Source organism: Chamaea fasciata, unplaced genomic scaffold, assembly GCF_029207755.1.
Source record: "Chamaea fasciata isolate MVZ Bird 193981 ecotype frontalis unplaced genomic scaffold, bChaFas1.0.hap1 SCAF_5, whole genome shotgun sequence".
In the NCBI taxonomy this organism is placed as follows: Eukaryota; Metazoa; Chordata; class Aves; order Passeriformes; family Sylviidae; genus Chamaea; species Chamaea fasciata.
Window position 1 is genome coordinate 2,725,418 of NW_027094090.1, and position 15,219 is coordinate 2,740,636.

The 15,219-nt window shown below is 47.4% G+C and overlaps 1 protein-coding gene across 1 annotated transcript in view; it reads left to right on the plus strand.

Annotated features, from left to right (window-relative positions):
• PLXNA4 (plexin A4) overlaps positions 1–15,219 on the plus strand; it is a 420,747-nt gene that overhangs the window by 325,736 nt on the left and 79,792 nt on the right. Inside the window, exons 10-11 of the mRNA XM_066182659.1 lie at positions 7,377–7,473; positions 10,901–11,091. Coding sequence (XP_066038756.1) covers positions 7,377–7,473; positions 10,901–11,091 — 288 coding nt within the window. The remainder of the gene's footprint in view (positions 1–7,376; positions 7,474–10,900; positions 11,092–15,219) is intronic.

Consider the following 15,219-nt stretch of genomic DNA (forward strand, 5'->3'; position numbering starts at 1 on the left):
GTCTCCCTCCCAACTCTCCCTGATTTTCATTACTGGTTAATGACCTGTGAGCATTCAGGTTTCAGGTTAAAAATGGACGGGCTGGGAAGTTGAGGAGGAATGCACATTTTCTTTAAAGTATTATTTGAAAAAGGTGGGAGCCAAGGGGGAATTGTATGGTCGTGGGCAGAGATTATATCTGTCCAAAGAGTCTTAGCAGGCAAGGCAGACCTTTAATGACCCTTTAGAATCACGAATTCTCTGGCACACTAGGCATTCCAAGGAATTATCTCAGGATCATTTTAAGCATAGTTGGGCTGAGCGGGAAAATAACTTCAGCCAGCCTCAGCATCCCGCTTTGCAGAACCCAATAAAAAGACTGCTTTTGACAGGTAATGGCGATTATTCCCACACTACCTGCATGCTCCAAGAAGTTGCCAGTGCCTGGGACCGGAGAAGTGGGGTTTGATGAGTCCCCAGATGGATTTGCTCATAGCCTTGCCTGAGTGCTGTGACAGCACCATTTTGACTTTAATGCCTGTTTTCCTAAGCCAGAACACTCCAGGCTCTGCCAGAGCTGCAGAGGGTGGCAGGGCTGAGCCTCAGGCTCGTGCCAAGGCACTCCATGACCTTACTGCTGAGTGATGTCTGCAGGATGCTTGTCCTGTGTTTGGTGGTGGCCCAGGTGGATCTCTTTCTTCTCCAGGGAGAGGTTCATTTGGGAATAAAATCAACTCTTTTCTATCCTGTTTCTGCCTCTTCTCTCCCTCTGCCCTCCCCTTTCCCTCTCCCTCGCTTTCCTCCTTTTTCCTTCTCTTTGCTTCCCTTGTCTTTCCTTTCCTCTCCTTTCCTTCTCTTGTCTTTCCTTTCCACCCCTTTTCTTCCCCTTCCTTTTGAAGGAGCTTTGGCTCTCTGATTTGAGGTTTTTGTTCTCCTTTTTTCTTTTTTTCTTTTTTTTTTTTTTTCCTTCCTCTGAGAAATGTTATTTCATTGTTGCTCGGAATTCACCAGACAGTGAGAGAAAGAGATGTGGAAGGGAGAGCCAGACAAAAGAAAGCAACATTCAGAGAGATACAAAAAGGCAGCAGAGAAGCCCTGGCTGCTTGAGCAGGTGGCAGAGGACACAGACAATAAGGAAGGAGTGCTGGAGATCTGTCTCCATCATGATTATTTCCTTCCCTGCCAGAATTAGCATTCAGGCAGGAGCCACTGCAGCACAATGAGCCTCTGCTCCGGGGGTCACCTGGCTTTGGAAAGAGCTGTCTGAGCCTGTTTGCAGATCGAACCAGCCCCCTCTGACAGAGCTTTTTTACTCAGCAGAGTTGCTGGAGGAGGCACTGAACGTGGCACCTGCATTGCAGGCTTGGAGAAGGTCCAGGGGAGGATGTGCTGGGATGGTGTGTCCCTGAAGGGATGCTGTCCTGCCAGCAGATCTTCCTGTTGGTGCTGCATGCCAGACTAAGCAATCAGTCCTGCCTCGTTTTCCAGCAGGAGCCTCCTCGAGATCTGCCCCCTCCCATCTCACACCAGGCACCCAGGAGCTCAAATTTGCCTCTTGCAGAAAAACTTTGTCAAAACTCGGGATTTTTCCGACTTTCACACACGACAGAATCAGGAAAAGAAACTCAACTTCTGCTCTGCATTTCCTGCTCCCTCAAGATTTACGCCAGGGATCAGAGGCAGCTTTAAGCACCTTTTTTAAGTGGCTCCAACTTCAGTTAAAGATGCTCTAAGGACACCCAGGTGTGACCAGTCTGTCTGTCAGTAATGCCACATCCAGCACTGATGGTCCCTGGGTGCTCAGCCCAGTCAGGAGCCAGATCTGCCTCTCTCCCTGCCTTTCCCAGAGATATTTCATTTGATAACAGCAATAAGTCACCACAGGCAGCACCATTCCGGACAATTACTGTTCTTGTCAAGTGGTTTGAGACTCAGCTCTGGGCTTTGTCCTCCGTCACACCACCCAAGGCACGCAATTATCACTCGGAGGGACCCTTCCTGCCATTCCTTATTGCACTCGTGATAGCTCTGCCAGCAGCCTGGACATGGAGCCATGGGAGGGGATGAAAAGCAGGGGAGCTAAGGAGACACATAAATAAGTAAGTAAAAATGTCAGCAGGAAGGGCTGAAATTGCTGGATGTATCAGGGCAGAGTGCAATCTTCCCAGTGGGAAGCAGTGGGAGCCCCAGCACTTGCAATCAGCCCAAAATTATCAGCTTTTGGCATGAGGAAGAGGCAGATGGGGAGGGCTGACCCACCTAAGTATGCCACGATCAGTTCCATCACCTGCTCCAGGGGCTGGTCCCACATCCTTGCTTGGTTCCTGCCCACCCCTGGCCTTGGAACACCCTGGTTCCCACCAGCAAAATCCCTGCTGATGGTTTGGTCTCCAATCCTTCACAGCTCTGTGTGCTGTGAGAGCCGAGGTGGTGCAGCTGGAAGTGCTGTGTGGCTCAGGGACAGGAGAGCAAGTCTGTTCTATTTGTCACATCATTGCACTTTAGCAAGAAATCTCAGTGGCATTTGACTCCGTGGTGTGGCTCACTGTGAAGGGAGTGATAAAAAAAATCCAATAAAAAGCAGAGCTGAAGAAGAAAAAAAAAAAGAGGAGCTATTCACAGAAATCATGGGAAAACACAGTTGTGGGTGGCCGAAAGAGAAGCGCAAGGCTGGGAGTTGTAGAATCAGGGAATGGTTTGGGTTGGAAGGGATCTTAAAGATCATCCAGTTCCAAACCTCCCACCGGGAATGTCACCCTTGTGCATCCACTTCTCTAATTATTATTTATCTAGATTTAAATGAAAGAGAAACTCCAATAATCACATGGACTCTGTTGGTCTGAGTGATACCCAGTTATAAAAATTCAATCCCAGCTCTGGGAAGCAAAGGATCCAAGGAAACAGAATGACAGTGAGCAAGAAGTTTGCTGCCTTTTTATGACTGGAAAACTGATGCAAAGAAAGATTAATTTCCACAGGATCGTGCAAGGGGTTGATGACAGAGCCAGGCACAGGAATCAATCCCTGGATTTGAGCTCTAATCACTAAAGTGCTGTCAGAGAAAACAGGCCAACACTAAAATTCTGCAGATCTTTCCCCACTATTGGGCATGTTTGAGGTACAAAGGGTGAATACCATGAAACCACTCTGGATTTATCATCCTAAATGTGCTCGAGCCAAATTACCAAAGGGCAGGATGCTGCAAGTGGTCAGGCATGGATATGGATTTGCACAAACTGCAAATATCTGCGTATCTGACTATCTGATACTACTGGAGATTTTAAAAGGCAAAAAAATAAGGATACTTGTGAGTTCCAAACATTGCTCCTGTGAACTGCAACAGCTCCTTCTAGCAGCTTTTTGGCATTTCCTGAGGAGAGCCTCTCTGTGTTCCAGGCAGCACAGCCTTTCCTTCTCAGTCGGGTCCCCAAATTGCCCATAATTTTCTACTTTGATGAGATTATTGTGATTAGAATCCAGATTAGTCAGACTTTAGGGGTCAGATTTACATCTTCTGGGATGTTTTGCCTGTGTTGGAGGCAGTTGTGCAAGGAAAGGCGGAGAGACAAGCCCTGGTGGTATGAACTCTTCTCAGGAGTGTCCGGGAAGCTCTGCTCTCCTGGAGATCAATGCTCCAGCCCTTTTTCCTCCCCTCAAACACATTCCCATCTTATTGTCACGGCTGAGCGAGTCCTTTTCAAAGACTCCTGTTGAGTTCCGTGGGCTTTGAAGAGGGGTCACAATGAGATAGCAGCTCCTGTGGTCTGAGGAGGACGGAGCATTTCCTCACTGCTCCTTTGCAAATTCCTCTGTTTCGCTGCCCTGCAGCATCGTCTGGGGCCGGGCATGGGCAGTGTGAGCACCCTCATCCCAACTGGCTTCATCCTCAGAGCTCTTCCAGGGGATTTATTGTAGGAATGCCTTTCCCACACCCAGCAGGTGCTTCCAGATAGGGAAAGAGTTTCAGTTTACTTTTAGACATTTTAAGAAGTTTAACTAGAAAGTTCTGTGCCCGTCTCATTGTAATTGGCTCAGGGCCAAGAGAGAAACATCTATTGGACCTTGTCACCATTCTTCAAACCCTCTATTTCTCTCTATTTGGTAGCAAGCCAAATTGTCCCTCCTAGAACATTCAGTATTTAGGAAGGGGCCCAAAGGAAGTAAAGGGCTTTTTGGAGTGTTTCTAGCAGGGTGTCAGAGGTTTTCTCGGACACCTGTGCGCGGCTTATCTTTTGTTTTCTGTAACGTTTGTTATTTTGATATTTTTCTTTATTAAACCTTTTGCTTTACAAAACACCTCTGAAGAGCAGTCTGGCTAATTAATTTTAGCCACTTCTCTGCAAAGGCTGGGCCCTCAGAGATTGATACATTTACACCTGGTTCATTATGCTCTGACCACGTGCTAACCTCTATCAATTTATCCCCTCACATCCCTTTCTATGTCTGGATCAAGCCTGCTGGGTTAAGAAGTCTAATATGCGTTTGTCCCTGGTGCTGTAGGCAGATAAGATCTAAAATCCCAGCTGAGCTCCTGCTGCTGGCTCTGGGATCTTCCATGGGAGGAAAGGCTCCAGGAGATTCCAGCTGCCTGTCCCTTGGCAGCTCTGCCTGGGCTCTGCTTCCAGCTAAATCCCAAAACACCCACGAGGCTCTGGTGAGGCCCTTTCTAAGACTCATCTTCTGACTTTAGGATGACCAGTTATTCCGTCTATATCCCATTTTCCATTCCCAATCAGCATTTTCCAAGTGCTGTGCAAGGCAGGTTTTCCTGAGTGGCAGAAATTTAATTATTCACCACTCTTCAGACATTCTCCTTCCCACTCCTCTCTCCCCATCCTTGCTCCCAGCCCTTCAGAGCTGGGAACAGCCAGTGGTGTGAGTCCAGACACCTCTGTATCATCTTCAGTCTTGCTGACAGTGACACCCAAAAGCGTCCCAAAAATGCAGATCCTGAATGAGACTGGTGGGTCTACTGCAAAGGACCTGGGCTGCTCTTTACATCCATGGAAACCACAAATACCCATAAACTCCCTACAACTGGATCATAATCACAGTGTTTTGCAGCTTAATGGCTAGTTGTGTTTAGTCTGTGCAAAGAGGAATTACTGTGCAAGCAGCTCCCACTCTGCTGTAACAGACAGAAATCACCAGTTACCATTTACTCCGCAATTATACAGCAATTAATGGATACAGGAAAACCCACCTGTAAAGCTCAGAGCTTTCGTATCTCGGTGGATAACCACAATGGGACTCACATTTAAGGGATGGGGGACCCTTTAGAGAGTTTTTTTGGCTCAGCCAGACCAGCTTGCTGAGTTATATTTAACCTTGTGGTGGGGAAAATATTTTCCTTTCAAAGTAGGACTTTGTCCCGCTGTAGATCCCAGGAGGGTAAATCCTTATGTGCACTGTGCTCAGCAATAGCAGCAGGCACAAAATGTTTCTCCCCTTGTTTCTTGTTCCCTTCTGTCCTTTAATCAACCACCTCCTCTCCTGCTGTGAGGATTTTTTTGCCTTTTGGTGAAGTGTTGGGTGGAAGCTGCTGATGGAGGTGGGCAGCGGGGTGAACCCTGGGTGAACTGGCTTGAGATAAATCAAAATCCAGGTGAAAAAAAGCACTAGAGAGGGCCTCCAGAGAGCAGTTTCCATTTCCTTCCTTGGGGTCACCTCTTAGTCCTTGACCGCCCCTGACAAGAGTTTGTTTAAGTCTGTCCAACTCTCTCAGAAGTGGGTTTTGGGGTTTTTTTGCAGTTTTTTTTGCAGTTTTTAAGACGTTTTTGCTGGGAACTGGATACTTCTTGCTCCAGCTGAAGCCTTTCTGGTTCTGAGCAGGGAAAAGTGATTGCCTCCTGGGGTTTACACATGTAACAAACTCTATCTGCTCCATCCCCAAATGAGAATTGTTTGGGTTTTGGCAGCAATATGGCATTGTTGATTTACAGTCTGTTCATGATCTCCAGCAGTCCCCAGACTCTCTCCTGCAGCACTGCCCAGCCACTCCAATTTCAGAGTTGTTTGCATCAATTCCTCCTACTGAAAAATGGTCCCCATTTGCCAGCATTGAATTTCATTTGGTTGATTTTGGCCCAGTTCTTCAGTTTGTCAAGTTTGTTTTGAATTCTTAACCCTGCTGTTGGAGGTTCTTACAACCCCTCCAGAACAGTGTCATGAAATCATCCAATTCAGTAGTGAAAATACTGAGTATTGCCAGACTCAGGACAATATTTCTTTTGAAACACCCTCCCAGCTGGACATGGAATTATCAGATTCTTTTTGTTTAATGGTTTTTGCATAAACCTTATGGTGGCCTTTCTTAGGTCATGTTTCCCTGATTTGTTTATGGGGATCTGCTGTAGGATAGTAGCAAACACTCTCCTGAAATCAGGATAAATCGCATCTGCTGCCTCCCCTTTATCCACAAAGTCATTAAGCCTGTCAAAAAGGAAATTAGATTGGTTTGACACAATTTGTTCTTGACAAATCTGTGCTGGCTGATTTTTATCACCTTATCATCTCGCAGGTGCTTATAAATTGATTGTTTAATAATTTGATGTACTTTCTTTCTGGGAAGCCAAGTTAGGCTGACAGGTCTATAATTACACACTTGCTCCATTTTCCCCTTTTTCAAGGGGTTTCCCTGATTTTGAGACCTCAGTCAGCTTCCAAGAGTTCTTCAAGACGTCCTTAGCATAAATAACCTCACCTACACACTCAGCACCTATGGAATACACAGCAGAGGCTCAGCTGGATGGAAGACCCAGAATGTGTTATTTACACCTTAAAGCTGCACACAACTTGGAAAAATTCTTTTCAAAGCTGTGCTCAACACCCCAAAAATGGATTTCAGAGTTCAGGCCCATCACATGCAAACTCACATCATGGAATGTTCTTCCAAGTGATAGGACAGGAGGGAGTGGCTTTAAGTTGAAGAAAGGTTCGGATCAGATATTAGGAAGGAATTCTTGACTGTGAGGTTCTGGTTGCCCAGAGAAGCTGTGGCTGCCCCTGGATCCCTGGAAGTGTCCAAGGCCAGGTTGGATGGGGCCTGGAGCACCCTGGGATAATGGAAGGTGTCCCTGCCCATGGCAGGGGTGGCACTGGATGGGCTTTAAGGTCTCTTCCATTCCCATTTTGGGATTCTATGAATGTTCATCCAATGGGTAAATGGGCTTTTGTGAGGGGCATGGTTGGAGATCCACATTTTTGGGAGCATCCCGTGGCATTCTGGCAAGGTGCTGCTGATTAGGGGGGTGAGTGACAGCTCCACTTCTCTTGTTCTCCACGTTCAGCACCACCTCTTGCCTCACCCCATCCCCTCCCCACCTCCAGGCACTCTCTAAAGTCTGGGTTTGGGTTATTTTATTTTTTTTGGTTTGTTTTTCCTCTCCCAATTCTAGTACTCGTATGAAGGGATGGAGATTAACAGCCTGCCAGTGGAGCTGACAGTCGTGTGGAACGGGAATTTCAACATTGACAACCCAGCACAGAACAAAGGTAAAGAGTTATTTCAACTTGTCCTTGGAAGCGGTAACCTTAGCAACGGGCCCTCGCTCCCTGCACTTAACAAAGCCGCCACCGTCTCCCCGTGCTGCCTGCTGCACACTTGTTCCCTGCACTCTGCAAATTACCAATTTTTGAGTGCTTTGCGTGCCTCCCCCCAACCCTCCAACTCTCTCATTCCACCTGAGAAACGCGACTCTCCCTCCCACTTGTGTTGCTCTCCCTCTCCCCCTTCATCGTCCCCTGCCTCCTGCTTCTCCCCACATCCTCGTGCCTAGTTTTCACGCCCCTCCTTCTCCAGCTTGTTCTTCCCCTCTTTATTTCTCCTGCAGTGATGCTCTTCAAGTTAACATGCCAGGAGAGCGGGCTCTCTGCTCAGAGGCAATTTGGTAATGAGCAGGGGAAGGCAGAGGGGGAGCAGAAAGGCTGCAGCTCTCCGGCGGGAGAATTCTGAGCAAAATAAAATGATAGCAATAAAATGGATCTGAAAACCACCTGTGTTTAACCACCACCAGTGGCACAGGTTCCATGTGCCCCTTGCAGAAGGGGCTGCACGTCCTGAGGCAAGGCTGGCTGTTCCTGGAGATGGATGGTCCCTTCACATCTTCTTCTTTCTTGTCTCTCCACCCTGGAACCGTCCCCTCCCCTCAGCTGCCCTGCATTTGCAGCTCACACCTGCAGATTCTCTTCACATCATCACCTCTCAGAAATTTCTCCCTCCCTCCCTCTCGTTACCTCATCGTGGACACTTCCCACACCTTCTCCCACTCCATCTGTCCCCATCAGGTGTTCCCATAGTGCTGTCACACTGTTCCACACCCACCCTCGAGCTGAGGGTGATGTCTTGGGAAGGCTGACCTGGAACAGAGATTAGACAGAGCTAAGAGAATAAAGTAGATATTTATTAAAAGACCTTTAAGGATACACCTTGGGCAGGAAAAGAGCCTGGCCTGGGCCACACCCAAGGTGGACCCAAAATAGTCACAAAATGGACAACCAGTCACGAGGTCTCACACTTTTATAAGTTTTGGTCCATTTGCATATTGGGGTTTAATTGTCCAGTTACAGCTTCAGGTTGTGAGGTCCCATCCTTCTTGTTCCTCCCTTCAGCCACCCTTGTTTGTGCTTTTGGGCCTGAAAGTTGTCCTTGGTCTCCAGCAGGAAAAGGATTTGTTTTGTCTTCCTACTCTTAGAAGAGACCTGACTGACACTTAATATGAGGCTCGGAATTGCACCCCTGGGCAGCACAGAATCTGAAAAACATGAAAGCTAAAATTCAACACATCAAGGGGTGGTGGGTGAGGTTCCCACCCAGCACCACATTGAACCTGGAGAGCAACAGGGCAACTCTTCTCCCCATGGCACAACCCATCCTCCCTTCTCCCCCTCTGAATGGCAGAATTCCGGCACCAAAAGCCCAAAACTGTGGCTTTTGAGGGTTAAATCCACTCAGCAAACAAGAGGCTGGAGATTCCTGCCCAACCCTGGAATTCAGGCACAGCCTGTGTTGAAACTGCCACCCTGCCTCTACTCTGAAGTTGTGTCCTTTTTTCCAAGCTGTGCCAAGGTGTTTCCAGGACACTGCTGATTTCCACAGGCCCAAACAGTGCCACGAGCTGTGAGAACCTTTAACAGTGTGGGCTGGAGGTCAGAATTTGGACACTTGCCCCAGTCCAGCTTAGTTTTGTGCTACTGTAAAATGAGCACCCCTGACACAACGTGGTCCACACCAAAAATGTAAATCCTTTTCTTGGGCTGCATTGAGCCATCCTAGGTGATGCGGGAGTAAAATAAATCTCATAATCATGATGATCATGATTTTAGGACTGTTTCTGCCACTAACATAAAACAGACCGGAGGATGAACTCAAGAATCATCATCTCTAGCACAGGCCCTTCTTGGATTTTTCCCAGCCAAAATGTTGCAAATAATGACTAGGAAAGAATCTGGGAAGCAGCACTGGCTGGTGGCTATCCCAGATGAGTAATTTGGATATTATCATCATGTTTTTGGTCAGGAGGAGAGTTTGGGCATGTGCCCAAATAGAGATAGTAGAGATATTACATGGAAGCAGTGCTACACTTTCATGAGGACACAGAGGTGACCAAGATGCCACTGCTTTCACATCCAGCATCACCATGGGCTGGGCTGGGAGGTTGAAATGCTAGACTGACCCAAACCTACTGAATTACCTACAGAGATACTCACTGGTGGCATCTCAAGAAGAACAACTCAGCAAATTTGAGGAAATCCAACAGAAAACTCAGGAAAGAGGTGTATCCCATGAGGTCTGGAAAACAGTGTGCTTGACAGATGTTTTGGAGGCTTTTTAGGGTACTTCTGGGTACTTTTCTTGCACTCAGCATGGAGAAATAAAGAGTTTCTGAGTTTTTCTTGCACTGGCCAATGCTTCCAGGAGGAAGGTATGGAGAGACAGAGCTTTTCAGCACAAATATTTCCAAAGCCTTCGAGCTCTGGGTTGAGTATAAAGATAAAAAACTATTTAGTCACCGATGGACACAGCAAAGCAGAAGCACAGAGGGAAAGTCTCCCAACATACCCACAAATGAAGGAAAAATAAAAGTCTGAGACCCTTGATTCTGTCACCTTCATCCTCCAGAAGGAGAATTCTGCCATCAGGCCCCTGTGCAAGCCAGGCCTCAGTTTCTACATCTGTAAAATAAGGATAAATAACATGATCTCATTTCGTAGGAGGACTTCAATATTTTTAGGCTTTATTGGAAAAAGCTCGGAGTGCTTCTAATCACTTAACAGCCCAAAATGGAGCTGAGCATTAATCACTGCTGTATCAGAGTGGAATCAACTCTGCTTCAAAGTGGGAAGCAGACTGAATTTCTAGAGCAGAAGAAAGGGTCAGTTGTGAATCCTTAGAATCAGCCTCAAAATGAACCACTGTGTATTTACATTGTGTATTACATTGTGTTATCTTTTGGGGTTTCTGGCAAGTGGGAAACCTGAGTGGCGTCACCTCAACACAAAATTCTGGGGAGTTTCACGCCCAAGTTTAAGCTATGGGTTGGCCAGGTCTAGAAAATTCTTGGTGACATTTTATGACATTCAGCCTGTGACAAAGGAAGGGACTGAGGCCAAATCACTGCCCAAGCATCATTTCCTCCAACCTCCTGCTTGTAGTCCCTCACCATACTGAGAGCACCATCCTCCCTTCTGCCCTCAGCTTCCAAAAAAACCCTTTGAAGAAGAATGAACTAACGAATGAACTTTATTTCAAGAAGGACATCCATGTCTTCCCGCCCATTACTCACCTCCCTGGAGAGTTTCCATCCTGCCTCTGGCACGAGCAGCCCAGAACACCTTCCCCTGTTGCTCTCACTGCCATCCCACACTCTCCTTTGCTGTCTGCATCTCTCAGATGTTTTTTATTTTCTGCTGTCCCCTGCAGTTCACCTGTACAAGTGCGGGGCCATGCGGGACAGCTGCGGACTCTGCCTGAAAGCCGACCCCGACTTCGAGTGCGGCTGGTGCCAGGGGCAGAACCAGTGCACGCTGAGGCAGCACTGCCCAGCCCAGGACAGCCAGTGGCTGGAGCTCTCCAGCACCAAGGGCAAGTGCACCAACCCCAAGATCACAGATGTAAGTCGTGGGTCTGCAAGAAGCCGGGGGGATTCCCTGTCCTCGGTTTGTTCTCCTGACTTGGGGTTGGCTTGGTGATGGGAAGGTCAGGGCTGAGTTCTGCTGGGTCAGGGTCTTGGGATGTGAGGCCACTGATGCCTTGGGAAGGCTGATCTGAAAGAGAGACTGGACAGAGCTAAGAGAATAAAGTAGATATTTATTAAAAGGCCTCTAGGATACACCTTGGGCAGGAAAAGAGCCTGGCCTGGGCTACACTCAAGGTGGACCCAAAATAGTCACAAAATGGACAACCAGTCATGAGGTCTCACACTTTTATAAGTTTTGGTCCATTTGCATTTTGGGGTTTAATTGTCCAATTAGAGCTTCAGGTTGTGAGGTCCCATCCTTCTTGTTCCTCCCTTCAGCCACCATTGTTTGTGCTTTTGGGTCTGAAAGTTGTCCTTGGTGTCCATCTGGAAAAGCATTTGTTTTGTCTCCCTACTCTGTGAAGAGAGCTGAGTGACACTTAATATGAGGCTCAGAACTGCACCCCTGGGCAGCACAGAATCTGAAAAGCATGAAAGCTCAGACTTAAGGCATCATTTCCCCCCACCCACCACAGTGGCTTCACAGGCAGGAGCACAATTTCATGTGTCTAAAACCCAGGGGTGACCTTGGGTTAGCACCCAAGCGTGTCAGGATTCCCACCATAATCCCCAAACACAGAGTGCTGGTGCAACCTGAGGAACCCCAGGTCAGAGCACCTGACAAGCCCAAAAAGGGCTGGCAGATGTGGCATCAAGCCCTTAGGAGACCTTGGCCTTCGAGAGGAGCAGCTGAAGGTGAGACAAGATGCTCTGGGATATTTCCAATGGTCAATGGGAAGGTAAATCAAAGGAGCCCAAATGTCTCTGGGAGCAGCCTCTCTGGCCAGTCTGGAGAAGGAGGTGTTCAGTGATCCCAGAGAGGTTGGAGCTTTGCTGACAGGAGGTCAAGCAAGAGGGAAGGTGTAATTTATGTTTTCCGACAACATGACATGGACAAAGCCATGTCCAGAAAAAACAAAAAGCAAAAAACCAACCCTTCACTGACTCCAGCAGATTAAGCCCTTTTGTTTGTCCTGGCCCTGGCTGATGTTGTGAGGTGAAAAAAGTCTTAACAGAGCAAATAAAGCCCTGTACAGTTGTCAGGTGTGCCCTTGGAAGGCTCAGGGAGGAGGCAGGAGCAAGCCTGGAGTAGGAAAAGTTGGGAACTGTCCTGTTAAGATAAAGAGAATGAGGGCAGGGCTGGGAGAAGGACCTGCAGAACAGTGTTCTTCAGGAAGTTCCCTATTGATTGTGTTGGCTGGGCCAAAGGAAAAGCTGGAGGAAAGGTTCAAAAATGAAATAAGAGAATTGGACAACCATAAAGACAAAGAGCAGAAGAAAGGAGAGAAGGCAGGGGAGGTAAGTCAAGCCTGAAATCTAAAAGGATTTTTGTCTGCTGTCTTAGGATGCCTTTGCCATAATGCCAGGCACGTTTTCAGGGTCACAGCACAGGCAGCAGGACAGACCTGAGCCTTGAAAATGAGGGCTCCATCCCTTCCAGCTGCCTCCTGCCTTGAGCACCTCTCAGTCACCAGGCCTTACCCAACACGAGCACCCTTTCAATGTGCCCAGGGCCTGATTTATAAATGGGGAAAGCCAGGAGGGAAATGAAACAGGGAAAATGGGGAAAAGCAAAAGAGAAAATTCTAGCCTCCACAGTGGTGGTTTAATAGGAATAATTAGGTGGGTCATTTTCCTAGAAAGCAAGAAAGCCTTTTTTTAAGTTGTATTTGATTCAAGTTCAAAAAGTGTGGCTGTTATGGAAGAATCCTAAACCAGTATCTGTGCTTGAACATTTTGGGAGAGCAAAGGCTGTGTTGAATGCGTTTTTTCCCAGATGTTACTGAAAAATGACCCCTTTCCCTATGTTTTGATCCATCTCCCTGCCATTCACCAGCTTCCGAAGCTCTCTCTCAGCCAAACAGTTGGAGTTCAGTTTATTCTGACGTTTATGACTCATTCTGGTGTTTCCAAGGTGAAGGTCTCTACTTCACCTGGATTTATCTGAGACTGGTAATTCTGACCCCACCTGAAACACCTGGAACCAAACCCAGACAGGCAGAAAGGACAGCTACACCTGAAAGTTCAAATTTGAGCCTTGAAAACCACTTGGAGCTGGGGGAAACATTTTAAAAATATTTTCAGATTCTCAGACCTCATGAAACAATGATAGGATTTGGTATGGGCAGCTGATGGATGATCAACTGAAGCAGAAATCCAAAACACAAGGACCTGGCTGTGCAGAGGTTCTGAAGGTCCACCCACATTTCCCTGCCATACTTTAACCCTAGTCCTTCATCTCCAGCCTCTTTTTGAAGAGCAAACCCCTCATTTCCCACCCTACAGCTCCACAGGGGCCGTGCTTCAAATTCTGCCGGCATTTCCTCCAACAACTCTCCGAGCTTGAACAGATCATTGCAACACTCGCTCATGAAATATTCCAGCTGCCTGCTGCAATCCTAAGTAGCTCTTGGAAGGCCTTTTTCTGAGCCATTAGCATGGAAGTAATCTCAAGTGACTGGATATATACTGCAGCTAATGGTAGGTCTGGAGCTGTGGGGTGGGAGCATCCAGAGCCTAGAGAGGAGCCAGGGCTGGATCTCTGCAGGGAAGAGGAGGAACAACACGTGTACTCACATTTGTAGGGGCACTCATACCCCCTCCAGCACCCACCTCCCCATTTCTGTACCAGCTCTGGCATTTACAGAGGCACTCAGGGAAATTAAAGGACTCAGAGACTCGCTGAGCCACAAAAACCTCCTTTAGGAGTGACAAGCAGCAGGTGATATGAGCAGAGACTGGAAACTGGGATGCAGCTCTGGGTCTTCCAGAGGAAGCTGAGGCTTCCTGGCAGCTTTTGTTTCCCTGCTTGGATTTTCCTCTCCAAAACTGACAGGTCTCGTGCCATGTTTTTCACCTGTCATAGAACAGGCTCCTCCTCTCCTGCGGTGAAAACAACCTGGTAACATCTTCCTCTTGGTTGAATCTTTGGCAGAGCTATGAAATAGGCTTAAAACATTTTCCATGTGAAACTGGGAGAATCCCAGACCCTCCTGATTTAAAGAAATAAGTGGATTTTAAGGAAATAAATGGGTTTTGATGCTGGCCTTTACAAATTAAATATTGCCCAGGGAAGGATTCAGTGGTGCTTGTGTTGGCTTTGCTTTAGGAAGTTTCCTCCTTTCCTCCTGATGCTTTTTGAGTCACAGCAAGAATTTTTCAAAATCTTGTGCTTTAGACAGCTTTCCCTTTCTCTTTCCCATTCTTCTTTCCTTTTATTTATTTTTTTTTTTTTTCCTGGAAAACCACCACAAATACCTCCTGCTTCCCTGTAGTGTCACAGTTAAGCCTCATTCACTGAGGAGATGGTTCACAACACCTAAAATTAATGACCTAAAATTAAAAAGCAAAAATTAAATATCCCCTGGAGGTACCTGACTCTCCTTCCTTTTATTAAAGATGGGCCTTCTAAAAATCACTCTTTGGGTGGGAATTACAACAACCCTGGTGCCAGGGAAGTGGTCGGGAGCAGCTCTGCTCATTTCAGAGCCTCGCCTTTCCCTGACAGCCCAACTGCTCCTGCAGGGCATGGCTGCCAGCCCCAGATTCCCACCTGGCAGAGCCAGGGGCAGTGGTTACAGACCTGAGACAGGGAATTCCCCCTGGCTCACTGCAAGGAGAGCCGTGCCAGCACTGGCAGATGGCAGCTGTGGCATCCCGAGTGGGCAGCGGGGCAGTTGCACGGCAAAGTGGGCACGGAGAGGAATTGAAAGGGCAGAATGGAGATAATTAAGGGCCAGCCCCTTGATTCTGGTGTTGTTCCAGTGCTCAGGTGTTGCAGCGTGGTTTTGGTTGTAATTCTATCCTTAACAGTTTGTTTTGTACCCCCCAATAGTACTGGTTAATCCTAGTTGTCTGTTATACCCTAAGACCTGCCCCTCATTCGAGAATGTTCTCTGTTACTCCCCTGTCATAGTAGGACACGAAATAAAGATGCTTGACTCCTGTCAGGAGGCAGCAGAAATCAGAAGGCTTTATTTACAATTCATTCAGCCCTTTTATA